Raw genomic sequence first — 25,069 nt, forward strand, 5'->3', positions numbered from 1 at the left:
CTCGTTTCTTTTGGGTGGACACCTGGGGTGGAGTTGCTGGGTCGTGCGGAAACTCTGTTTATCCGTTTGAGGAAGCGTCAGACTGTTTCCACAGTGGCCGCACATTTCTACATCCCCACCAGGCGGGGCCAGAGGTGCCCGTTTCTCCACAGCCTTGCTGACCCTTGTCATTGTCCGTCTTTTTCTTTTTCAAGATTGGCCCTGAGCTAACATCTGTTGCCAATCTTCTTTTTTTTCCTTTTTCTCCCCAAATCCCCCCAGTACATAGTCGTATATTCTAGTTGTAGGTCCTTCTAGTTGTGGCATGTGGCGTGCCGCCTCGGCATGGCCTGATGAGCGGTGCCATGTCCATGACCAGGATCCGAATCAGGGAAACCCTGGGCCGCTGAAGTGGAGCGTGAACTTAGCCACTGGGCCACGGGGCCGGCCCCCCATCCGTGATTCTGGCTGTCCTGGCGGTTTCGCTTTGCATCCTTCCTGGCTCAGGAGCTCGAGCGTCTTTCCATGTCCCTATTGGCCACTGGAATGTTCTCTTTGTATCACTGTCAGTTCAGTTCCTTTGCCCGTGTTTAAATGAGCTTATTTGTCCTTTTGTTATTGAGTTGTCACAGTTCTTCATGTATAATAGATACAGATCTTTTCCCAAATAGACGATTTGCAAAACTTTTCTCTCATTTTGAGGTTTTTCTTTCCACTTTCTCCATGATGTTCTTTGAAGCATAAAAGACGTTTGATTGTGACAGAGCCCGACTTCCCTGCTTTCTCCCCTGGAGTTTGAAGGGCTTGCTCCAGGGGTGGGCACGTGCCCTCCAGGCAGGGGCGCCGCGGCATCTCCTGGGCTCGCTTCCCACCTTGGTTCCCAGCCTCGCAGGAGCCGTGGCACCTGCGGCAGGTTGGCACAGGTGTCTCCATCTGCAAAACGGGCTGGTGCTCGGGAGGACCGCTGGCTGCGTACGTACGTGGAGGGATCGGCACCGTCTGAGCTCAGTGGAGGTGTCACATTACCGCCAGTGTGTCACCCACTCTCCCAAGCACCGTGGATCCAGCCACCTGCTGCTGTTGACATTGGGCCTTGAACCTGCCTGGTGCCGGATGGCGGGTGTGGACCTAGAGAGTAGACGGCTGAGCTCATGGGCGAGCTCGGTAGTTGCGGCGCCCTGAACTCGGTGCATGCAGTAGACCTGTGTTGAGGACGGTGCTGTCGGGGGTGCATGTTGGTGCTCCTTGGTTTGGCCTCCTGGACAAGCGGTCGGAGCCTCAGGAGTTGTGGTTTCTTTTTTTTTTTTTTTATAGATTGGCAACTGAGCTAACAACTGTTGCCAATCTTCTTTTTTTTAATTGCTTTTTCTCCCCAAATCCCCCCAGTACATAGTTGTATATCTTAGTTGTGGGTCCTTCTAGTTGTGGCATGTGGGATGTCGCCTCAGCGTGGCCTGACGAGCGGTGCCATGTCCACGCCCAGGATCTGAACCGGTGAAACCCTGGGCTGCCAAAGCTGGAGCACATGAACTTAACCACTTGGCCACGGAGCCGGCCCCCACGGAGTTGTGGTTTCTTTCTTGTTTACAAACACTCTGGTTGTCACCACACCATCTCCTTGTCCTTGTGGTGGATTTGCAGAAATGATCGGGAGGTGCCGTGAGGCCTTGTCGGGCCTCGGGAGGCGGCCCGTCAGTCCCTCTGATGCTCGGATCAGAGGAGTCAGGCTTTGATGATGCGCAGGTTTGCAGATGTGTCTGCATTGAGCAGACTAGCGTTTCCCTGGGGGTGTCGCCCGGCTCCTCCCTCCTGACCATTTGTGGTGGGTGCTGTTACGTTAGCCAGATGACCCTCCCAGGACCTGGAGAGGGTCGTGTAGGCTGGAACAGCCCATGGGCAAAGCCCAGGCCCCGTGTCAGAGGTCCAGGGTGCCTGCCATCTCCATGTCGCCCTCGAAGAAGCCAGGGGTTCTGGGTGCTGGGCCGGGGACTCCTGTGCCTGCTGCCTGCGGCCACCTCTCCTTTTTGCCGCTTCCTGTTTTTCCTCTCAGACCTTTTGAACTCGGGCTGAGGCTGTCCCCCTTGCCCAGCAGAGCTGGCCTGGTGCCTTCTGACACTTCCCACAAGGTGTTGGGGCCACTCGTTCCCATCAGGGCCCCCAGCCGGAGTTTCTGACTGAGCAGGGGGTGCTGGCACTGCCGCTCAGGAGCCCCCAGGTTGGGAACCACTGGCCTGCGAGGCTGTCCCCTACGCTGGCCCGTGTCCGCTCCCTCCCGCCCCCCACCTTCTCCAATGACAGGAGGCCCAGTAATATTTGGGCCTTGATCCTGAGTAAACTGGAGGATATTATTAAGAACACTAACAGGTTGGTTTTTCCTTTGCCTTGAAAAATAAGGGTTGGCGTAGAAGGCCACGTAGTGTGTGATTCCATTTATATGAAATATCCAGAACAGGCGCATCTACAGAGACAGAGGGTGGGCTCGTGGTAGTCAGGGGCTTGTGGGGATGGGGAGCGACTGCTGTTGGGGACGGGGTGATGAGGATGTTCTGGAATTAGTGTGATGGTTGCACACCTCTGTCCTAAAGCCACCGAATTGTGTGCTGAGACAGGTGTGCTCCATCCTGCATGGATTGTGTCTCGACAGAGCTGTCACTAAAGGAAGGCGGCCTCGGACTCCAGGGTACTTGAAGAGCCGTTTGGATGCCGTCACTCAGCACTGGACCGTGCGGGGCACTGTCCTAGGCCCTCCCGGGCGTTGCCAGCCGGGCCCCAGGCGTCTCTGCCTGCGGTCGCTGTCCTGTGGAGCGGGGGACGTGTGGGCTGGGCTGAGGGGCGCAGTCACTGCGACAGAGCAGCTGTTGGCATCTTTGGGCGTGAACTGCTCGCTGCTGGCTCCGAGCCCGTCCTCTCCGGTGACCCAGCCTGCTCTCCCCGGGGATGAGCCTTCACTGGTGCGGAAGGCACCTCCGAGAAGGACGCAGGCAGAGAGAGGCCGCCAGGCACCTCACCCTGGTTTCTGTGAGGTCTTGGGTCGGCTGGCTGCCGAGACCCTGGTGAAAGGCCTGGAGTGACCCCTGAGCTCCCTCTTTGAGGAAGAAGCCAGGGCGAGCCCCCCGCGGTGGGCACGGCGGGCACCCTGCAGGATCAGTGGCGGTGGGAGGTGTCTGCGTCTGGGCGGCAGGACCACCACACGCCTCTCCCGGTGGTGTGGTCGTGTTACTGGTTTCCCCGTTTACAGATGGGGAAGGGTAAGCGGGGGCCAGAGTGGTTCAGTAGCTCAAAGCCAAGCCTGTGGCGTCCGGGCTGGTGGGGTGCGGGTGAGGAGTCAGCAGGGGCTGGGGGCAAGCTGGGGAGACGAGGGGGCGGGCAGAGGCACCATCCCAGGCCGCTTTCCTGCTGCCTGCTGGGGAAGGAGCACGCCACAGGCGCAGGCCCTCCCCGAGGCCAGCTCGTCCTGCGTGGGCAGGGGGCCCAGCCAGCACCCCAGTGCCATGGGCAGGCTCTCTGGTAGGGCCTGCCTGTGTGGGGAGTGGGGAGTGAAGAGATGGGGAGGCCAGGGGCTGCTGCGACTGCCTCCTCTGGTCCCTGCGCCCGGGACCGCTGACCCGCCATCACCGGAGGGTGGAGGGACCGCTGGGCTGCTCTCAACCCTGTGCCCTTGTCTTTCAGGACAAGCACCACGATGCTGCTCACGAGATCATCGAGACCATCCGGTGAGTGCGCGTGCGAGCCTGCTGGGCTGGGCCTGTGGGGGGGGGGGTCGTGGGGGCGCGCCTCGAGGGGGCTAACCTTCCTGAGTTCCTAGCAGCCCCCAGCCCTCCTGTGCAGGGGCCCGAGGATCCAGGGCCACCCCCCTGCTCTCTCAGGGACTCGGGCTTAGGGTCCCGCTTTCATCCCGCTCTGCCCTGCTCCTCTCGTGATCCGCGTCCGCATCCCGAGAAGACTGGGGAAGCTGCTACCACTTGGTGGGAGGAGTGCAGGTCGTCTGGGTGTGACTTGCGCCGGGTCTTGGTGTTTCCCTGAGCCTCGGCTTCCCGTGGAAGGGGGTGGAAACCCTGGGCCGGCAGGGTGTCGGGGGACCCCTCCCCGCTTCCCCTCCTCCCCTCTCCCTGTGTTTCCTTCTCTCTTCCCGTTGGGTTTGTTGCTGATTCAGCCCCCGCTGCTGGGCCCCGGCGCCCGTCTGCGGCCCGTTCCGTGAGTGTGCAGAGAAGGGCGCAGGGCGTGTGGGCTGGCGACCCTGACAGGGGCCAGGAGGGAGGCCGCCCGCCCTCGGTTTCTCGTGGGCTTTCTGCCTGTGCTGGACTCAAGGGCCTGGAACGAGCACGGGGGCCACCATGGCCGCTGTGTGGACTTCTCCCAGCTTCAGGGCTTTAGATATTCCATGGTCGGAAACGCCGAGCTTCTTCATCACCCGCAGTAAAGCCATGTGTGTGCGTGTGTGTGTGCGTGTGTGTGTGTGTGGCCCTGGCCTCTTGCTCTGTCCCTTAAAATCCCCAACTGCGTAGCCACTGCCAGGGCCACACACCATGCTGTCCTCAAGGAGCTGCAGCGGCCGGTGGCAGGGCCCGGCGGTGGTACCTTGTGAAAGAGTCAGGACGTGGGCCCCTCCGTGATGTGAGTCCTCGTCCTGCCGCCTGGTTGCAGGGACCATACCCAGGGCTCCCTGAGCCTGTTGGTTTGCTCTTCAGGCTGAGCTGTGCCTCCCTGCCAGGTCGTTTGGGGGTCAGGAGACAGAATTTGTGTGAATCTCATTGGCTGGGCCTGAACCCACTCAGCAGTGTTGTCGGGTCGCTTGCTCGTGTAGGTTAAAGAACTGCTGTTGGGAGTGGGAGCGTCGTGGCTGAGATGAAGGGCCCTGCGCCGGCCGCCTGCGCTCGCGTCCGCGCCCCAGAGTGCGTGCTCCAGTGGGCGGTCCTCTGTCTCCCGTCTGCGAAGCGGGGTCTGGCCCTGCAGCGTGGGTGTCGGGACTGGTGTGGCAGCTGGGGAGCCAGCCCTGGGCCTGGAGTCTCCTGTTGGCCTGGGCCTCTCCCGCGCTGGCAGTGGCTGGCGATCCGCAGGCCCAAGCCTCATCTTCTGGGCCTCAGAACAGCTTCCTTCTTCCGTCTCGTCCCCGCGGATGAGTCCTGCTCGTTGGCAGAGCTGCTCCCTTCCCTCAGTTAGTCCTGTCTGTCATCGTCTTAGAATGGAGAATTTCTGTCACACGCGGAGGTGGATGGAGGGTGGAAGGAGCCCTTGAAGCCGTCGTCCAGGCTGACGGTCCCCAGCCCATGGCCCCTCAGTTCCGTCTGTCCCTCCGTCCGCTTTCCTCAGTCACGTGTTGGTGTTTTCACACATGCAGTTGAGGTACAACTGGAGGGCAAGGGGCAGCACATCCCAGCGTGACCGGTGTGGGATCCACACGTCCACGCAAGGCAGGCGCAGTGACAGTACCTCCATCGCCCCCTCCCTTCCTCCGTCCTCTGGAGTCCGTCTCTCTCCACTCCCGTCTCCAGGCAGCCCCTGGTCCTCTGTCCACCACTGGGGTGTCTTGGCATTTTCTAGAATTTTGCCTACATGGACTTGCACAGTATGTGCTTTTTCCCTTTTTTTTTGCCTGATTTCCTTCACTCGGCACACGTCTTGAGATTCACCCTGTGGGGTGGGGGAGTAGTTTTCCTTTCTGTCACCGAGGTGTGTTCTGCTGTGGGTGGACCACGGCTGATGGGCGTGTCTGGGTGGGTTTCGACTTTGGCGCTTATGAGCGAGGCTGCTGTAAACGTTCACAGGGGGTTTGTGCGGACACCCTTCCTTTGCTTTGGGTAAATCTCTGGGTGTGTGGCAGCTATTTCTCAGGGGAACTGCCCCAAAGTTTGCGAAGGCGGCCCCACGCTGCGCCCCCACGGCGGTGCGGGAGCGTCCGCACGGCGGGTGATGGGGATGGCGTTGGTTTGGTTTTTTCCTGTTCTATTTTGAGCCGTGTGGTGGTGTCTCATTGTGGTTTGAATGTGCAGTTTCCTCATGGCTAATGGTGTCCATCTTCTTTTGCCCATTTTAAAAATCAGTCCTTTGGTTTTGAATGGTGGGCGTTCTTTCTGTGTTGCGGGCGCCGGCCTGTCTCAGGTGTGTGTGCGCACGTGTTTTCTCCAGTCGGTGGCTTCGCGTTCTTAACAGTGGCTTTCGAGGAGCAGATGTTTTAAATTTTGATAAAAGTCCAACTGACCGACTTTTTCTTTCTTTTATAGTTTTTGTTTTTTTGCATCCTAAGAAATATATGCCTGGCCCGAAGTCACAAAGATTTTCTCCTACGTTTTCTAGAAGTTTTATACTTCAGGCTTTACCTTTACGCCCTTTCATCCATTGTGAGTGGATTTTAACGTGGGGTGCGAGGTGATGTTCAAGTTCACTGCTTTACATGTGGATGTCCGGTGGTTCCAGCACCATTTGTTGGTGAGACTGTCCCTTCTCTGTGGAATTTCTTTGTCATCTTTGTGAGCAATCACCTGACAGCATACGAGTTGGCCTATTTCTGGCCTCTGTTCGGGTCCAGTGGTCCGTGTCTGTCCTTTGGCCAGTACAAAGCCCGTGTCGCGGGCGCCTTGTCGTAAGCTCTGGGCCTGGGCAGAAGACGTCCCCCACCTTGGCTCCCCTCTAAACACCGCTTTGGTTGCTCCACCTCCTTTGCATCTCCGTATGCATTTTAGAATCAGCTCGTGGGTTTTTGCGTAACTTGTGAGCAATGGCGTTGGCTCATGGGTCATTCCGATGGCGTTGGCTCATGGGTCATTCCGGAGAGCTTTGCCGTCCACACTGAGTCTTGCAGTCCGTGACCGTGGGCCCCTGCCCCCGAGTTTAGGTCCGCCAGCATTGCTTGTAGCCACGCTCTGCCGCTCCACGGGGGTCTTTGGTTAGATTTACTCCGACATACTTAATGCTTTTGGCACTACTGTAAATGGGATTGCGTGTTAAATCTTATTTTCCAATTGCCTGCTGCTCGTCAAGAAACACACGCTTGATGTTCGTGTGTTAACCCTGACCTTGTGCTGAACTCACTGATGCCGGTAGTAGCTCTGTGGATTTCCTGGGACTCGCTGTGGAAATACTTGTATCACCCAGAAGTAGGGGCGGTTTCACTTCTTTCTTTCCGGTCTTTGTGATTTTGTTTCTTTTTCTTGACCTGATTGAATTGTCTAGGACCTTCGCCCCAATTTTGCAGAGAAGCGGTGACAGCTGGCGTCGGTCTCTCGCCGTTGAGATGATGACCCTGTGTGGATTTGAGATGTTCCTGACTGTGCCTGATGTTTTCCTAGGTGTGACGGTGGCATTGTCGTTATGTTAAAAGTCCTTAACTTTGGGGGCCGGTCCAGTGGTGCAGCAGTTAAGTGCGCACGTTCCACTTCGGTGGCCTGAGTTCGCTGGTTCTGATCCTGGGTGCGGACATGGCACTGCTCATCGAGCCATGCTGTGGCAGGCGTCCCACATATAAAGTAGAGGAGGATGGGCACGGATGTGAGCTCAGGGCCAGTCTTCCTCAGAGAAAAGAGGAAGGTTGGCAGCAGTTAGCTCAGGGCTAATCTTCTTCTTTAAAAAAAAAAGTCCTTAGCTTTTATAGAGGCATGCGGAATAAAGTGGATGAAATGATGTCGAGTCTGTGGTCTGCTTCTGAATGAGAAGAAATGGGTGCAGGAAAAGCATTGGACCAAGGGTATCTGTTCCTGATACCAGCTCCCGCACAGCGAGGGCACATGGGTTCCATGTGTCTTACCGTGTGTGACATTGACCCTGGTCCCCTGGTTAACATGGTGTCTGCCACGTTTCTCCAAGGGAAAGTTACTGTTTCCTCCTTTTTAATCAGTAAATATTTTGAGGAAATACTTGGACACAATGCACATTGCATTTCTCCTTGGACTCGTGCCCCCGGTTTCAGCATCCAGAGGGAGTGTGACCCGCAGCGCCCAGTTCTGGGGCCTCCCGAGGAGATCATCCATCGCCCTCGTTCTCCGCATGGCCGCTAGTTGGGACTCTGCTGTCGGGAGGAGCGTTTCCTTCGTAGGTGTGTGTTTCACCTGGTGCGCTGGAGCCCAGCCTCACCGTCGTTCGCTTTGTTACTCAGATCGTCCCCCTGCTGGCCGTGGGGGCTCTCAGTCTGTGCCGAGTCCCTCTGGCTTGCCCCTGCCTGTTCTGAGCACACCCTCACTTTCTGGAGCCACACAGTGCTCGCCAGTCATCTGGACTCTCCTGCGTCCCAGCCTTAGAATGAGCCGCTTCTCCGAGGAGCTCGAGTTCCTTTCCCCGGAGACGGTTTTGCTGTCTTTCTGAGGTGGGCTTGTTTGTCTTCTCCTCACCGAGCTGTGGGAATTGGTGGCGCGGCGCGTTCTGGCGGTGAGTGCCGAGTGGGGCGCCGTCCTGCCTGGCTGTGGCTCCGTGCGGTTTTCAGGGCACCTGGATGAGTGCGAGTTTCCAGCTTGTCAGCTCGTTCTTGGATGGTCAGCCGTCTGGGTCCCATCCAGGAAATCTTTGCCTGCCCGAGTCACAAACCTGTTCTCTTGTTTTCCCCAGGAAGCTCAGTGGGTTTAGCTTTTACGTTCAGGATTAAGATCAACTGTGAATTAATTTTTGTTTATGTCAAATGGGGGTTTACGTTTACGGGGGTTAAGGTTCATTTTTTTTCCAGCCGACGTTCAGTTGTTCCTGCTTCCTGTGTTGTAGAGTCTGTTTTCCCCATCCTGCTGTGGTGCTTTGGTGAAAAGTCAGTTGTGGACATGTTGGCCTCTCTCTGGAGTCTGTTCTGTACCGTCGATCTGTCTGTCTCTCTGCGCCAACGCCACACCCTCCTGGTTACTGTCGGTTTACAGCAGGTCTCAAAACCAGGTCGTGTGACTCTCCCCACGGTGTCTTTGTGAAGATCCTTTTGGCCTTCTAGGTTCTCCGCCTTTGCGCGTCACTTTTAGAATCAGCTTGTCTGTTTCTCCAAAAAAGCCGGCTGGCAGTCACCCCGCGTTTCCAGCGCAGTTTGACGGGGTTTAAGAACATTGGGTCTTCCATTCCATGAACATAGTACATTTCTTTCTTTTCTTTTTTCTTTTTCTTTAATACAAGTTAATCTTTAATTAAATATAATATGAAAAGTTTTTAGCTTTTCTCAGCAATGTTTTATAGTTTTCAGCATAGAAATCTTTCGCTAAAATTGTCCCTGAGTGTTGATATTTTAATGCTACTTTGAGTGGCATTTAAAAAGTTTCTCTTTTGAGTTCTTTGTTGGGAGTATGTATAAACAGAGTAATTTTTGCACGTTGACCTTGTGTCCTGCGGCCTTGCTGCGGTCACGCAGATTCTGGTAGCTTCTCTGTAAACTCCTCAGGGTCATCGACGTCTTGAGTCGTGTTCTGCGAGTTGAGACTCTCGGCTTCTTCCTGTCTGGTCTTCATGGCGTTCCTTCGTTTTCCGTGCCCCGTGGCGCTGGCCAGGACCTCCGGCGCGGTGTGGAGGGGAAGTGGGGACCGCAGTGTCCCCGCCTGTGCCTGCTGTTCTGGGAGTGCTGGGTATGGCGCCGCCACTTTGCTGTTGGCTGCAGGGTCGTGGTTTCGGTACCGTCGGGTCTCCGGACGGAGCCACGGAGAACTGGCCATCGAGAAGCGCTGGGAGAAGAGGTGCGTGCGCTGTGTGCCAGGGTGGAGAACGCCCTGACGCATCACGGCACAGCCACTCCGGGACCCTGGGGTCTGAGGGAGCGTGAGGGAGATGCCACCTGGAGGCAGGTGCTCCCCAGCTGGAACCTGGTGGCTGAGTTTGGACAGGTCTCGCGGGGTGGGGGCCTGGACCTCTGAGGGGTCCCTGGGGTCTGTGTGTTTGGGGCGACGACTTTGTCTTACGAGGCTTGGTCTTTCTCTGGTTTGGCGTCGGGGTCACGTGACCTCAAGAAACTGAGAAGGACGAGTGTTGTTTCTTCTCAGCCATTGGTGGCACTCGCCGTGGGGCCCCTGGGCCAGGCGGCTGCTCCATGGGCGGGTGTTGACGAGGGGGTGAAGCGCTTCCTGGGGACGGCGCTTGCCTGGTGTGCCCCCTCGCCTTGGGCCAGCCCTCCGAGGAAGGAGTTCGGCCAGCTCATCGAAGCTTGCGGATCCGTTCGTGCTGTTTGTCACCGTGTCTCTTGTCTGCTTTTCGTTCTGTGAGGTCGGAGCGATGACGCCCCCTCATGAGGTTTTCGGGGTCGTGTCAGGATCCAGTGAGCGCCGCCCCTGGGCTTGGGGGGACGCGTTTTCCTGTGTCTTCATCTGTCGGTTGCCCTCCTCGTTTCCTGCAGTGTGTTCATTGAGGAAGCCCCGTCGTTGGTCTTGGGATTAGTTAATTCTTCGAGTGAGAGTCCCCTTTGACCTCTGGCCCGCACGTTGCTGCTCACACTCGCTCATTTGAGCCGATGGGTTTCCTAGACCCTGAAACGTGTAAACCAATTTCGCTCCCAGTAGCCAGCGCTGTGTGAACTTGAAGCTGCGTAAAGTCTGTGATTCGCTACCGCGGCGTCAGCTTTCCAGCATTTGCTTTGAAGTCCTGCCTCCCTTCTCTCTTTCATGTTTTGAGTTGAGTCGTGAGGATGTTTTGTTTTTATATTTGGGAGTAAACGGTGTTTAGGGAAGTTGAGAGTTAAAAAATAGAGTGTTAATAACGTCCTCGCCGCTGTCTCTGCTCTTATGTTTCAGATGGGTGTGTGAAGAAATCCCAGATCTCAAGCTTGCCATGGAGAACTATGTTTTAATCGACTACGACACCAAAAGGTGAGTGAGACTCTGCCCAGGCTGCTCCTCCACTGGGGCCAGCCGGCGCTTTGTAGGGACAGAGCCTCAAATTAGTTCTTCTTCGATGGTGCAAGCTGATCTGAAATTTCCTTTTAGAGTTGGCTGTAGCCTCCGCGAAGTTATTTTGGTAGGAAATGTTTATCAAATATTGGCGGAGGCTGTCAGAGTGAGGACGTAATTGGAAACGCCACACTGCGGAAACTGGAATTGGCATGTGTGAATTACCTCCAGCTAGTCGTCGCTGTCTTCGCGGCCGAGACTGCCAGCAGCCCGCGTTCCTGCCGGCAGCCGCGCCGCTGGGCTGGCCTGCCGAGTGCCGGGCTCTGGCCAGCCTCGTCTAGGCCTCTCTCGGGTTTGGTCAGTAACCGGGTGCCCAGCCCCTTGGCTGCTTCTGGCCGTTTCCTGCAGGCACATCCTGGATCTTAGAGGAGAGTCCTGTGGGTGGAGGAGGGCGAGGCCGCCTCTGGAATGCCTGCCTGGAACTTTTTGTTTTTCTTTGAGGAGGAAGGACGACATTCCACACTCGTGCCTGTTTTAGCTCTTGGCAGGCTCCACGTCGGCCCGGCAGTCTTCCCTGAGGGACTGTGTCGTCTGTGGGCTTAAGTAGCTCGCTCTTGAGAAGAACACAGCCCAGAGGCCCCTGCAGCCACCACAGGCCCCGGCCCCCGGCGCCCTTGACTGGATCTCCGGGTTCACTTCTGTGTTGGGAGGACTTCTTGGGCTGCGGGTCAGCATCTCCAGCCTCAGTCAGCCCCTGGCCCTGTCCCCTCACCTACTGCCCTCCTTTCTGCTAACTAAGCGGCACCCAATGTTTTAAAAAGAAGGGACCGGTGCTCACTCGTCTCTGGAGCACTCGGACCCCTGGAGTGTCAGGTGGCTCCCCCACCGATGTCAGGTGGCGCGGGCTCATCGTCAGTACTGATGTGTGCTGGGGACCTGAGCGAGACCCCTCTTGCCCAGGGAGAGGGTGCGTGGGTGCTGAGCATTAGTCCCTTGGGCATTAGTCCCGCGGCCAGTGAGGCCTTAATGACAGAATGGTTGCCGTGTGCCTGGCCTGGAGGCCGGGGTGTGTAGAGATGCTTTTCCTACAATGCTTGCAGGTAGGGGTTTGATGTTCGTTCCTCAATATTCAGTCGGCTTGGAAAAGACCGGAAGGATATAGAGGCTGGAGAGGTCAGTGGGAGGCCTGTGCGAGTTTGGGGTCAGGCACGTGGTGGGAGATCCTTGTTTCTCTCTTAAGCAAGGTGACGGCAGGGCCAGCCCAGAGGTCCACGCTCAGCCTGTTGGCCAGGGTGTGGGGCCAGGCCCCGAGCCCACGTCTGCTCACCTTGCGGGAGGGAGTCTCCTCCAGGGCCCGTCAGGCGGGAGCGGGTCCCAGTTGCGAGGTCGGAGGAGAGCTGTGAAATCTGGAATACGTGAAATCAAACCGCACGATGGAGCACTTGCTCTTCCCTGAGGGCCGTGTGAGGACGCGTGAGCCGGAGATCTCGGGCCTGGCGTTTACTTCATCCTTTTGCTTTGCAAATTTGGAGACCAGGGCCAGACAGGGACAGAGTGGCACTCAGACACTGGGCTCGGGGTGTTAGCGCTGGGCCTGGAGCCGACGCACGGTCCTGTGCTCCTTGGGACCCTGCCTGGCCCACCGCTCCACTGGGGAGACGGCCTGAGCCCCGTCGCACCCCCGCGTCACCCCTGGGGGTTTCCGCTGTCCTCACACCGGCACTCTCTCAAGGTGGGGCGTTCTCGTGTGTTATCTATTTGTTGCCATTCGTTCTCTGAGAATGCATCAGGCTTCCGTGGCCTCTGCTCTTTCCTGCTCTCGAACTCTAGCTTTTTCAACTGCAGCTGCCATTCAAGGGAGGTGTGGAGGTGTCACGTGGGCGCTGGTCTCACTGGGGTCCGGTTACTTCTGTTAGAAACGGAAGGGCACCTACACTCTCTAGGGCCAAGGGTGAGGGACGGGTGGACAGCAAAGGTGCAGCTGGGGAGAGGGGCTGGTGGGTTTGGGAGCTCAGGGACCCCGTGAAGCAGCTATCAGTCCCCATCTCCCTGTGTGTGGAGGAGCCCATTATTCAGCTGGTGTTGCTGAGCATCTCCCAGGCTCCTGGTGTCTCATGCGGGGAGGAAGCGTCCTTGTTGCTGTGCGTGCAGGTGGCGTAGAGAGAGCCCCTGAGTGACGCTGCCTTCTGTACAGCACACACACTTGGTGCGGGGTCCCTGCTCGGCACTGTGGATGTCAGGGCCCAGCTCCCTCTCTGGGGGGCCGTCCTGGGTGCGGTGGGGGGTGAGCAGCATCCCTGCCCCATCCACTTGATGCCAGAAGCACCCCCAGTGTGACAACCACAGATGTCCCCAGACATGGCCCAGTGTCCCCTGGGGGGCAGAATCACCCTTCCCCCCAAGGTAGGGGATTGCACTGAAAAGGAACACCTAAAATCAAACTGATCGTGTTCGGGAGAATCTAGTTTTCTTAGAAACTCCCAGCAGCTCTCTGCCCCGCAGTCTGCAGTCTGCCATGCCCCGCTCACCTCCGTGGAAGCGCAGGGACTTCTGGCACGTTAGTGACAGCGATGCTGCGCGGAGGGGTGCTGCCCTGCCTTCTGCAGGGTCTGGCTGTTGGGCATCGTCCTCTGCGGTCCATCAGGCCGGGGATCCCTTTCGGCCTGCGGTGACCCTCCCGGCCGGCCAAGGGAGGGCTGAGGGTGGAAGTCGTCCCCATGGGGAAGGGAGGACCCTGTGCCCGCCACCTGCCTGCACACCGCCTGCCGTGCCGTGTGAATGGCTGTGAGGCCCCTCTTCTCCACCAGCGCCTGCAGGGCACGCCTGTGACCTCTGTGTGACCTGAGCCCTCGAAGCACAGGTTGCCGCCTCGTGGCCCCCACGTGGCTCTCCTCAGTGCCCTGTGCCCCCTGCCCACTCACCGGGGGCTGTCCCTCGTGCTGCCCGCGAGGCTTGTTCTGAGCTCGGCAGTGACCAGCGCCTCTCCCTTGCCTTTTTCAGCTTTGAAAGCATGCAGAGGCTCTGTGACAAGTACAACCGGGCCATCGACAGCATCCACCAGCTGGTAGGTGGCCTTTGCCCTCCCCTCAGGCCCATCTCCTTGGCTGGGACCCCTGTGTTGTGATTCGCAACCCTGCTCCCGTCCCGTCACCTGGCAGTTTTAATGACGTGCCTCTGGACCCCTCCAGATGGCCCTGGCATGCCGGCCCACAGAGCGCCCTGGGGTTCAGTGTGTGGCGTGGGTGGGGCACTGCTGGCCGCTAGTGTGGGGTGTCCAGGGAGCTGCTGCCAGGACCGAGGGGGTCTGTTCTCAGCAGGTGTGTCCTGTGTCATTGTCTCCCTTCTCCCGTGTGTGCCGTGGCCTAGCCTTCCGGGGGCTTCTCTCACCTCCAGCCGGCCCCCTTGGGGCACTCTGGGCATGGGAGGCCTGGGGCTCTGCTCATGCCCGGACAGGCCTTGGCATGCAGAGAACAGCGAGGGCAGGGCAGCTGGGAAGACCGTTCCCCACAGAGGGCCCGCTGCCACTGGTGTGAGGGTGTGAGGGCTCCCCTCTTGGACAGCGCGGGTCCCTGGAGTGGGCCGGCTCTCAGGCAGGCCCCTCGCCTTCCTCAGCGGCGGGTGGGGAAGGTGACACTTGGTTGAGTGTGTTAGGGCCCTCCTGTGCGAGGGCCTGGAGCTCCCAGAGAACCCCTGGGTGTCAGCTGTGTGGCTCCCACCTGTCCACCTCTGCTCGGAGTGTCCCATCGGTTTTGTCCCCAGCAGGAGGCCAGGCCTGAGGCCCTGGGGCTGACCTGTGTCGTCTCCAGCCTCCTGCACAATGGTGGCCTGTCCTGGGCTGTGCCTCCCTTGGCTGAGAAAGCCCCCAGCAGCTGTCCCAGGCCCTGTCACAGGGCTGCAGGGGGCTGAAGTGCCGTGGCCGTGAATCTGAGGGGGTGTGGCGATGTTGGTGAGCTGCGTCTTAGACGGTCTGAGCCCGTGAAGGGCTGAGAGCAAGCCTCGGGGTACCTTCCTTGAGGCTGGGCCCTGAGGGGTTAGCACTGTTCTCAGGGACGCCCCAGGACTGGGACCCCTACTGGGAGCCCGGGATGGCCCAGGGAGGGCCGGCGAGTGTCAGGCACGGGGTGACTCCTTACTCGGGCCGGCGTGTGCAAGTGGGTGAGGGGCCGGCTGTGGCCCCTGAGGCAGGTGGGGTCGCAGCTGTGGGCCCAACATCAGAGCTGCGGGGGGCTGGCTCCGGCCCTGCTCTTGGCCGGTCTCTTCTCCCGAGGAGATTTTCAGGCCAAGGCCGCCATCTGAGGCCAGGGTTCTGCAGACAACGAGGCTAACAGGCCCTGTGATCTAGGGAGGCAGCGGCCCGTGCGGGGGCCCGGGCAGGGCGCCGGCACAGATGCCCGGTGGCTTCCCAGGACCAACTCTCTTTGCTTTGACTGGAAGTAGGGTTTGGGGCTGGGGAGCCGCCCTGTCTACTAAGGGCTCGAGCAGGCCCTGGCAGTCTCCCTCCCCGGCTGCAGAGGAGAACTGGGAGGAGCTGTGCATGCACACGCATGTACACACGCATGCGCACACATATGCACACCCACCCACATGTGCACACATGTATGTGCTTATATACATGTGCACATTCGCACACATGTGTGCATATTCACGTGTGTATCTATACACATGCAGTGCACACACACAGCACACGCACGCGTGCACGCACTTTCCTTCCCAGGAGGCAGCAGTAAGACGCGTTGGGTGGGACGGTCTCTGGGTGGCTGGCCGCATGTGTGACGCGTCCGGGCTCTCTGCTGTCCTAGTGGAAGGGGACCACGCAGCCCATGAAGCTGAACACGCGGCCGTCCAACGGGCTCCTGCGTCACCTGCTGCAGCAGGTGTACAACCACTCGGTGACTGACCCCGAGAAGCTCAACAACTACGAGCCCTTTTCCCCGGAGGTGTACGGCGAGACCTCCTTCGACCTGGTGGCGCAGATGATCGATGAGATCAAGATGACTGAGGACGACCTATTCGTGGACCTGGGCAGCGGTGAGTGTGGTGGACCCTGCCCTCCAGGCCTGCGCTTCCGCGGTGGGGCCGCCCCGTCTGGTTGCAGGGCCTGGTAGCTGAGGGCGGGACTCCCCGGCCCTCCCCTCCCCTCCCCCAGACCCGGCCTCGCGTGGAGAGGAAGTAGCTCCCGCGCAACAGGCCCTGAAGCAAGCCCCTCCTTCCCGTGCCCGGAAACCCGGGGTCCACACTGCCCCCGCTGCTGCTGCTGCTGCTCAGCCAGCCTGTGAGCCAGGCCCGCGGGCCCCCCGGGGCTCATTGCCAGAACCTGCAGCGGCAGCCAGGCCCGCGCCCCGCCGCCTGGTGCTGGCAGCCCTCACGCCGAGCTCCTGGCCCGCCCCTCCCTGCGGCCGCTCAGCTCTGCTCAGCGGGGAGGCCCGGTTCTCTGTGCTCCCGAAGGCCCCCTTCTCCCGCCCCTCCTCTCGTTGCAAGACGCACTCCTGTTCCTGGGGCGTGCTCCTGGCTCTGGGTAGAGGCGGCCCCCATGACATGAGGGACCTGCCCTGCCCACCTTGCCCACACTGCCCCGCCCCGACCAGCGCTCTGCCTCTTTGTGACGGGACGTCCTGGTCCCCATGGGAAACTGTCCACTGAGTGAGCACTTGGGCTGCTGGGCTCCTGATGGACATGGTCGAGGTGACAGCCGATGGTGTGGCCGCCTGTCGGACCGTTGACCACTCCATCGGGAGCCCATGCACAGCCCTCCTCTGGGGTATCTGCTGCCCCAACGTGACCTTGTTTTGCCATGAGACCCTCACGCTTAGGGACTCGGAAGTCCTGTGTTAGCCAGGCCCGGCCTCAGCGCTGGAAGCCAGGCCCTGTGGACAGGGACACTGATGCCTTCCTGGGTGGAGCCGTCACTGCGTTAGGCTTAACCGACTGCGCAGTCCATGTTTTCCTGAGCGTGCAGTGCAGGTCCGTCATCTTGACGGCTGTCCGCGCGTCTGTGTGTTGGAAGGTGTGCGTTTTGAGCGGTGCTGTCCTCTGCGCACAGCTCCTGCCCTTCTCTCCTGTGCCCTGCAGTGGTCGCACGGCCTCTCGCTGTGGCCTCGCTGTCCACACCGTGTCTCTGAGTGGCGTGTGTGGTGGTGGTTTGCACACCTCCTGTTTAGCAGGGAGGTCAGGGCTCTGAGAGCTGGTTGAAGTGCAGAGCTGCCCTGGCGGGCGTGAGGCTGAATTAGAGGGGGGGTGGCGTGGACACGCTGGTGCCACAGCCTCCTGCCTGGGACCCAACCCACTGGGCGTGTGGGAGTATTGGCCTGCTCACTGGCTGCGCTGACACCACCAGGCAGCATGTCCGGAGACCCCGTTTCTGGCTGCCGGGGCTCTCCTGCCACCTCTGCAGCCCGCGTCAGAGCCCAGGCGATGCTGAGCGGCGGCGGACGGGCATGCTCAGGTGCCTTTGGCCGTGCTCAGCCGTGGTGCGCTGCAGTGGTGCTGTGGGGGGATGTGGGATGGAGGGAGCCTTCCTGGGCTGAGAGGGTCACATGGAGCCTGGTCTGTGTCTGGACAGAGAATGCCGAGCAGGGCCCGGAGACCAAAAATGGATTCCAGTTGCAGGAGCCCTGGTGTGGTGTCTGCTGATGATGAAATGTAACTGAGACAGCTGTCCCCTCGGGGGGCTCAGCTCATGGCCTGGGTCATCTGAGTAGGCCCAGCGACCTCGGAGAGTGCTGGTGCACCTTCGTGGAGACCCCATGGCCTCAGCCTGGTGACCGTGGTGGCGGGGCGCGGCTGTGGTGTGGGTGTCCCTGCCCCCCAGGTAGTCCGTGCCCTTGTCACTGTGCCACAGCTCTGACAGCCCATCTCCCCCTCTCTGCAGGAGTGGGCCAGGTCGTACTGCAGGTCGCCGCTGCCACCAACTGCAAACATCATTATGGCGTCGAGAAAGCTGACATCCCAGCCAAGTACGCAGAGGTGAGCGGGTCTTGGGTGCGGGCCTGTGTTTGCGTTTGTGTCTCTTTTCTTTCAGACCTTTGTTGGCGTGGCCCCCGGGGCCAGGGGGAGGTGTGTGTGGGGACATCGAGAAGGAAGGACGGTCCGGGGTGGGTGCTCCGAGGCTCCCTGGTCCCCATGCACATTTGGGCCCCTCTCCATGTGTTTCCAGAGGCCGTCCCGGCTGCATCCCTCTTGGTGCTGCCCACGAAGGGCTGCAGCCTCGTTCCCTCAGGGCAGGCCTGCCTTCTCCACACGCACCATTGGGTCAGCTGGGTCCCCGTTGCGCCAGTGTCTGCCTGAGTGGGGATAGCAGGGTTTGGGGGGTGGATGTGGCTGAGCAGGGTCTCGTCCCCGCGGAGCCTGGGGTTCGGGCGTCTGGTGGACTCGAGTTCCCTTGAAGTCGGGAACCTTTTCAGGCCCCACAGTCTGCCCTCCCCTGGGCCCCCCAGTGCCATCCCGTGCCTGCTCTCAAAGGGGTTGTGCCGGGGGGTGGCAAGCCAGCAGTCCCAGCTTATCCGATTCCATAGAGCGGAAGGGTGGTGAGGCGGGGGGGGGGCCACAGGGAGCTGCAGACAGACCACCCAGGTATGTTGAGGGGCCCTCCTTTGTCCTCCTGGCAGTCCCAGGTGTCTGACGGCTTGTCCGATTTCATTCCCTTGCAGACCATGGACCGAGAGTTCAGGAAGTGGATGAAATGGTATGGAAAAAAGCATGCAGAATACACAGTGAGTGCCATCGCTCCATGCCCGCGGCTAACGGTCCAGCCCGAGTCCTCTGTGCTTCCTCCCCTGACCCGCCGTCCTCCTCTCCCCCCGGGCTGCCCTCGCCGCCCGTCCTAGCGCCTGTATGGCCTGGCAGTGCCGAGCCACCCACGGTGTTGCGGCAGGAGGCCCGCTTGGCTCCCTCCAGGAGTCCCTGGGATGGGCAGCTCTGCGCGCCCTGAAGTCCCCTCGCCCGTGTTTCTTTTCCACGCTTTCTTGGCCACCCTCGTTGTCCTTTCTCGGGGCCGCCTTGGGGAGGCATGCAGCTGCTGCCCTACGCTCGGAGAACAGAGGTGGCACGTGTGCCGTTTCTTTCTCAGCCCTCGGCTGCACAAGGTTACTCAGCCACCATGTGTCCCTGGTCCCCACCGAGGTCTTGGGGGCCCCTGGGGCTGTTTAGGCGTAGCCCCTCCTTTGGTGTCATACACCTGTGCAGAGATGGTGTGAGGCTAGGCAATGTGGTTGGGGTGACACGGTCTTTTCCCTGTCCCCTTGTTGGCTGAGTGGCGTGGTTCTCTTGCTTGCCTTCCCAGCAGCGTGTGACCCCGCCAACGAGTCCTTTTTCCTGGCAAATGTTGGATTGGGGCAGTACGCTCCATGGGCTGTCTCAGCTGCCGGCCTCCCCTTGGCCCTCGGTCTGCATCGCTCAGCCCGGCCTCTTGACGCCATGGCTCCTGAGGCCTCTGTTCCCTCTCTGCCCAGGGCGTCTGCGTCCATGTCTTGAAATGCATTTCCGTGCTCGGGACGATTCCGTTAATCTGTCTACCCGGGTTTTCTCTGTTGCCTGTGGACACACAGCTGCTGTGCAGTCTCTGTCCACTTGTCCTCTGCTGGGGCATCACAGAGTGTGTCCCTACCATGCTTTTCTTGTCCCATCTCCGCTCGTTCCCGCCACACACCCAGTGGTTGAGGCCAAAGTCGTTTTGATTCCGCCTGGTCCTAATGTTCTATCCTGTTGCTGCTCCCTCCCAAAGACTTCCTGCAGCTGGTCACTTGTCTCCGTCTCCGCTGTCAGCAGCCTGGAGCAGGGCGCCCCGTGGGGTGGTGATGTTGAGTGAGAACCAGCGTTCCCTGTCTGTGAGGGAGACGGAAGAGGTCACAGAACCTCTTCCATGGGCTTCCATGGGCTGGAAGCGGACTGGGGGTGCGAACACCCCAAGCCGTTGCCCTCTCACGGATCGTGCTCTTGGCGTTGTGTCTGGAAATCATTGCCATACCTAAGGTCACCTGGATTTACTCCTACGGGTGCTTACAGGCCTCGTCTTGCTTGCGTCTTACATTTAGGTCCGCGGTCTGTTTTGAGCTCATCTCTGGGAAGGACGGAAGGTCCGTGTCTGGCGTCGTTTCTCTGCGTGTGGGTGTCCAGCGGCTCCATGCCACTTCTCGCACAGGCCGCTTTTCTTCGTTGAATTGCCTTTGCTCCTTTGTCAGAGATGAGTTGGCGGCGTCTGTGTGGGTCTCTTTCTGGCTCTATTCTGTTCCCTTGGCCTGTCTGTCTGTCCTTTCGCCGCCCGCACGCTGCCTCGGCTCCTGCAGCTGCACAGGAAGTCTTCGAGTCGGTGGCGTCAATCCTCTGACGTTGTCCTTCCCCTCCGACGTGGCATTGGCTGCTCTGCGGCTCTGGCCTCTCCGTGTGAACTTGAGAGTCAGGTCGTCGATGTCCCCAAGGTGACTTGCTGGGGTTCGATTGGGGTGCGTTGAATCCATAGATCAAGTTGGGAAGAACTGACGTCTTGACAACGTTGAGTCCTCCTGCCCGTGAACGTGGAATCTCTCCAACGGGCTGCATATAGGACGCTGGTCCCGTGAGATTAGCACCTCAGAGCCCGGGCGTCCTGTGGGCTGCGCCATCTAGCCTGGCGCAAGTACACCCTGTGATGTTCCCACGACAACGAAGTCACCTACCGGCCCGTTTCTCAGAACCTATCCCTGTCGTTAAGCGACGCATGACTGTACTTATGTATTCTTTGATTTTGTTCATCAGGGTTTTGCCGTTTTCCTCAAATAGATCTTGTGCGTACTTTGTTAGATTTATGCGTAAGTGTTTTCTTGTTTTTGGTGCTGATATGCACAGTGTTGTCTTTCTAATCTCAGTTCCGCTTGTTCCTCGCTGCTTTGTGGAGAGCAGTTGACCTTTGCATTTTGTATGTTAACATACGATCGTACCTTGATCCTGCAACCTTGCTGTAATTGCTGTTAGTTCCAGGTTTTTTTGTTGATTGTTTTGGGTTTTCTACGTAGATGAGCATGTCATCCTCGAACAAAGACAGTCTGGCGTCTCCCTCCCCGTCTGTGTACCTCTTCTCGGACCTGCCGTATGCTGTTGGGGGTGGGGACGGCCTTGTCTCGTCCCTGGCGGCAGCGGGAGAGCACGGTTCTCGCCAGCAAGTGGGCTGGCAGCTGTCGGCCTTTTGTGGATGTTCTCCATCGAGTTGATGAAGTCCCCTCTGGTCAGTTTGTGGAGAATCTTCATCAAGAGGGTGTTGGATTTTGTCACGTGCCTCTTCTGGGTCTGCCGACATGATCCTGTGGTTCCTGCCCTCTGTCCATCGATGTGATGGTGTGCGGAGGCTGAGCCAGCCCTCCACGCGTGGTCGTGGTGTGCGCTCTTGGCGTACGTGGTGGCTGTGCGGCGTGTTCCTGTTTTGTCGAGGATGTTTGTGTCTGCCGTGTCCGGGGGGGAGACTGGCCCGTGGTCCTCATTCTCCTGTCTCTGGTTTGGCGTCAGGGGTGCTGGCCTCGTGGCGGGAGTTGGGAAATGCCCCCTCTGCCTCTCTTCTGCCTCCCTCGGACCAGGACTCACACACCCAGGGCCTGGGCCCAGCTCCCCTCCCCTTTGTCTGGGTGTAGTTTCTTCCAGAATTCTCTGCCCTCCGTGAAGGCGAGGCTTGTGTCCTTTGACCTCCCCTGTCCTCCCGCATTTGCGATTCTGCGGTGTTTGTCATTCAGGCTGACCGGGCGTCAGTCCAGTTGCTTTCTGTCTCTAGGAAACTTCGGGCCCCGTCCCTCGTCCCCCGGCATGCTGCCTCAGAGTTCCCAGGTGGCTTGCCATTTTCCTAAGACCTCTTGACTTCCTAAAACACAGGCTTTGAAATTTGAAAAAATCCTTCCTGCTCCTGGTGAGAGCCAAACTGTTCCAGGCACATAGCGTGAAAGTTTTTGTTGACACGGTTCCCAGAAACGGCCCCGAGCGATCCACACACAGCCTCCAGCGCTTTCTTCGGAGCGTGGTTTTGGCTTCTGGCATGATCCTTGTGGCTGGAGGAAGAGGCAGGGGGAACCCCTGGGGCCGCCCCACGAGGGGGTCATTTCTTCTTCCTTCTTGCTCCTCTCGTCATAGGGTGGGCGTTTGGGGGTCTGAGCATTGCGGTGCACCGGCTGGCACACGGGAGGGGCTCCCTGTGTGGAAACCGTCTCATTCTTTGGGTCTCCTGAGGTTTAGGTGCTCAGTAGCCCTGCCATGGCTCCTGCGACATGGCTGGGAGCAGAATTCGGGTAAAAGGACACTTGGTCATGGCCTTGGCGCTGGGTGCCTGGAACAAGCTGGCCACAGGACGAGTGGCCGTCTGGGCCTCTGGCGTCCTCTCACCTGTTTCCAGAGAGTGGCCTGTTTGACGCGGCCCTGCTCCAGGAGGGTGTGGTGAGTCTGCCTGACCGTTGAACGCCCGGATTTGGCGGGAACTGTGTCCTGGGTCTTGGGAGGCCCTCCCGGGAGCTTTCTGTGGCTTTGACTAGGCGCCCTGGTTGGCAGGCGGAGTCCTGCGTCCTCTTACGTAAGAACTGAAGAGGAAACAGAGCCAGCGGGAGCCTAAAAATAGTCCAGCGTGCTTTTCCAGGCCCCAGAGCCTGCCTCTCCAGGCCAAGGATCCCCGTGCGGCCTGCCTCCCCATTTGTCCGCTCCCAGCCGGGGCTCCCCCAGCCACCTCTGCTCCCTGCCTCCCCATCCTGCCGCCCTCCTGCTGTCAGAGCCCTTTCCTCTCCCTCCCCTCGGCTTCTGCCTCCGTGTCTGTCACGCCTCAGGGTGCCTCTCCACCCAGGAGATGATCCTCCAATGCCCTGCCCGGGCTGGTATCCGGCCCTCCCAGAGCTCCCGCACACCACGGCCGTCCCGCTCGGGGCTGACTCCTGTGCCCTTGGCGCCTGCCGATGGGCCTGGCACAGTCGGCTTCCCCCATCAGGCCTCACAGAATTGCCGTGTGGGGAAGGGGCTTCGGCACTGTGTACATAGCTGTGCCAGGTGCTTCCTGCCCCCGTGCGCGGGCACTTCTCGAGGCAGTGCCGCCCCTGTAGGCTCATCCACGAGAGGACGGCTGGACGCTGGCGGTAGCTGCTGCTTCCTTAGGGAGCCACGCATGTCTCGGAAACGTCACTGCGCCTTCACGCTGCTCCTGCTCCAGGTCGAGTCCCTGGGAGTCAGGGGCGGCCGGGAGACGGGATTTGGCTCAGCTGAGCTGTGGCTGGCTGCTCCTGGCGGGTTAGCAGGTCAGAGCCCAGGGCCACCCATTGGTGGCTCTCATCCCCTGGGCTCCGAGTGGCTTACCTCAGTCTCCCCATTGGAGGGGTGCTTCACAGAGGCCGCGAGGTTGAGAGCATGTGTGTTCTGTGCAGGTGTGGGTAGTGGCTTCCAGGAGAGTGTCTGTCGAGGTGGAGCAGCCTGGGATGGCACCTGCCCTGCCTGAGTTGGACCCTGGACCTTCCTGCTGGCCTGGGCCCACAAGCAAATCACTGGCCTCCCTGTGGAAGGACGATTGTGCAGACTGAAGCCGTCTGCACCTGTGCATGCTGGGGGCTCCCCTGGACTCTCTTGTCCCCTCGTGCATTTCTCCATACTTGGAGGTCTGTTATGTTGGAGCCAGTCCCAGGGTGACTGGAGGCAGGGAGGGACAGGAAGGTCATGTGCATCTTCTTGGCCATGTTAACTCAGGCACACTGGCCTCAGTGACAGAGCCAACTCAGCCAGTCACTCCGCTCAGACGGTCACAGCCTGTCTGTGCCAGCAACAGAGCTGCAGGGCGGCTGGGCAGCAGAGCCAGGACGGTAGCTGTTTTCTTGCTTTGAACGTGAGACCAGAACTGAGCAGCGGTGCTGTGGCTTTAAACAGCGTGGCCTTGATGGGCCAGCCTCCAAGGAGAGAGGCCCCATCAGGAAGAGCCTGGCGGCACCTGTCAGTCCAGGACCACCCCCAGGAGTGGGGACCCCTGGGGACCCCAGGACTCAGCAGTGGTTGTCCTCACAGCCATGGTTTATACAGAGAAAGGACATGAGTCAAAATGAGCAGAGGGAAGGGCATGTGGGGCGGGGGCGAGAGACCAGGCAGAAGCTTCCAGAGTCCTCTCCCAGGGGAGTCCCACAGGACGTGCCTGGTTTCCCCAAACCAGATGTGACGGCATGTGTGAGGGGCCGTCCCCAGGGCTCGGAGACCAGGACAGGGTTCTTGGGGGGCTGGGCACAGGGCCTCTGCCCGGCATGGATGGGGTTCTGGGCACGGGAGGAGAGCAAAGCTCGGCCAGACCCCGTGTCTGCACAGACAGCTGAGGGCTGGGAGCCTGGGCAGCGTGGGTGGCCGAGACCGAGTCCAGGTCCAGATGCTACCAGGGGCCAGCCTGGCGAGCCGGCCTCTCTGAGAACAGAAGCCTGAGGCCTGTGGGCGAGCTCTTTTTGTCCAGCCTGGTCGGGACTTTGGACTTGTCACTCCGAGGCCTGGCTGGGCTGTGCGCCAGGAGCAGCGGCTGAGGCAGAAGCTTCCTCGGGTGGGGATGGGATTCAGATTCGGGCATGACTGGGACGTGGGCGGGCCCTCCCCCTACACCTGGACTGCCTTCCCCTGGCTCACCTCCTCACACCGTGCACCTTGCGCCGTCATGTCGTGTCACATCACGCGGTGACCCGGGCAGTTCCCCTGTGTGCGCTCAAGGATGGAAGACGTGTAGCTGCTCCTGCCCTCACATGGCCTCATTGCTCTGGGGCAGCAGTACTCCCAGGGCCTTGTCTACTCAGTCTCAATTCCGTCTGCTCTGGGTGGGCACTGGGCCTCCTGGGGGCTACAGTGCCCCATCAGGCTCCTGCTGTCTTCGTGGGGGGGTTCCTGCTCACCTCATGGCACTCGTGCAGGTGGGGACAAGGTCCCATCAGCATCACCCCCACCCCTTCCCAGCCCCTGGCACCCATGAGCCCGCTCTCTGTCTGTGGGTCTGCCTGTTCCGGACGTTTCCTGTCAATGGGATCACACGCCGTGTGTCCTTCTGTGTCTGCTTCTCTCCCTGAGCATCGTGTGTTCAAGGTCCATCCACGTGCGGCTGTGTCAGGGCTTTGCTCCCCTTCACGGCTGTGTTGTGCTCCAGCACGTCAGGGGACACACTCTGTGTGTCCATCATCCATTGGTGGACACTGGGCTGTTTCTGCTTTTTGGTAGTCGTGAATCGTGTTGCTGTGAACATGTGTGTGCAGGTTTTTGTGTGGACGTTTTTAGTTGCCTTGAGTGGATAGCAAGGAGTGGTGATAGAGCCTTTTTGAGGAGTTATAAAGCCATGTTTCTTGGTTTGCTAGACCTTACCGCTCTGGACAGTTGGCTTTACG

General features: G+C 59.6%; 1 protein-coding gene across 10 annotated transcripts in view; it reads left to right on the forward strand.

The window, feature by feature from the left end:
* The window catches only part of DOT1L (DOT1 like histone lysine methyltransferase), a 66,872-nt gene that overhangs the window by 13,206 nt on the left and 28,597 nt on the right, over positions 1–25,069 (forward strand). For 3 of the 10 annotated variants that reach the window (XM_070272413.1, XM_023644351.2, XM_023644353.2), the window contains exons 2-7: positions 3,649–3,692; positions 10,653–10,727; positions 13,749–13,812; positions 15,548–15,776; positions 17,617–17,711; positions 18,395–18,457. In XM_070272413.1, coding sequence (XP_070128514.1) covers positions 3,649–3,692; positions 10,653–10,727; positions 13,749–13,812; positions 15,548–15,776; positions 17,617–17,711; positions 18,395–18,457 — 570 coding nt within the window. Of the gene's footprint in view, positions 1–3,648; positions 3,693–10,652; positions 10,728–13,748; positions 13,813–15,547; positions 15,777–17,615; positions 17,712–18,394; positions 18,458–25,069 lie in introns of those variants that run through there. The other 7 variants (XM_070272414.1, XM_070272419.1, XM_070272415.1 and 4 more) reach the window with 4 other exon arrangements.

Source organism: Equus caballus, chromosome 7 (genome assembly GCF_041296265.1).
Source record: "Equus caballus isolate H_3958 breed thoroughbred chromosome 7, TB-T2T, whole genome shotgun sequence".
NCBI lineage: Eukaryota > Metazoa > Chordata > Mammalia > Perissodactyla > Equidae > Equus > Equus caballus.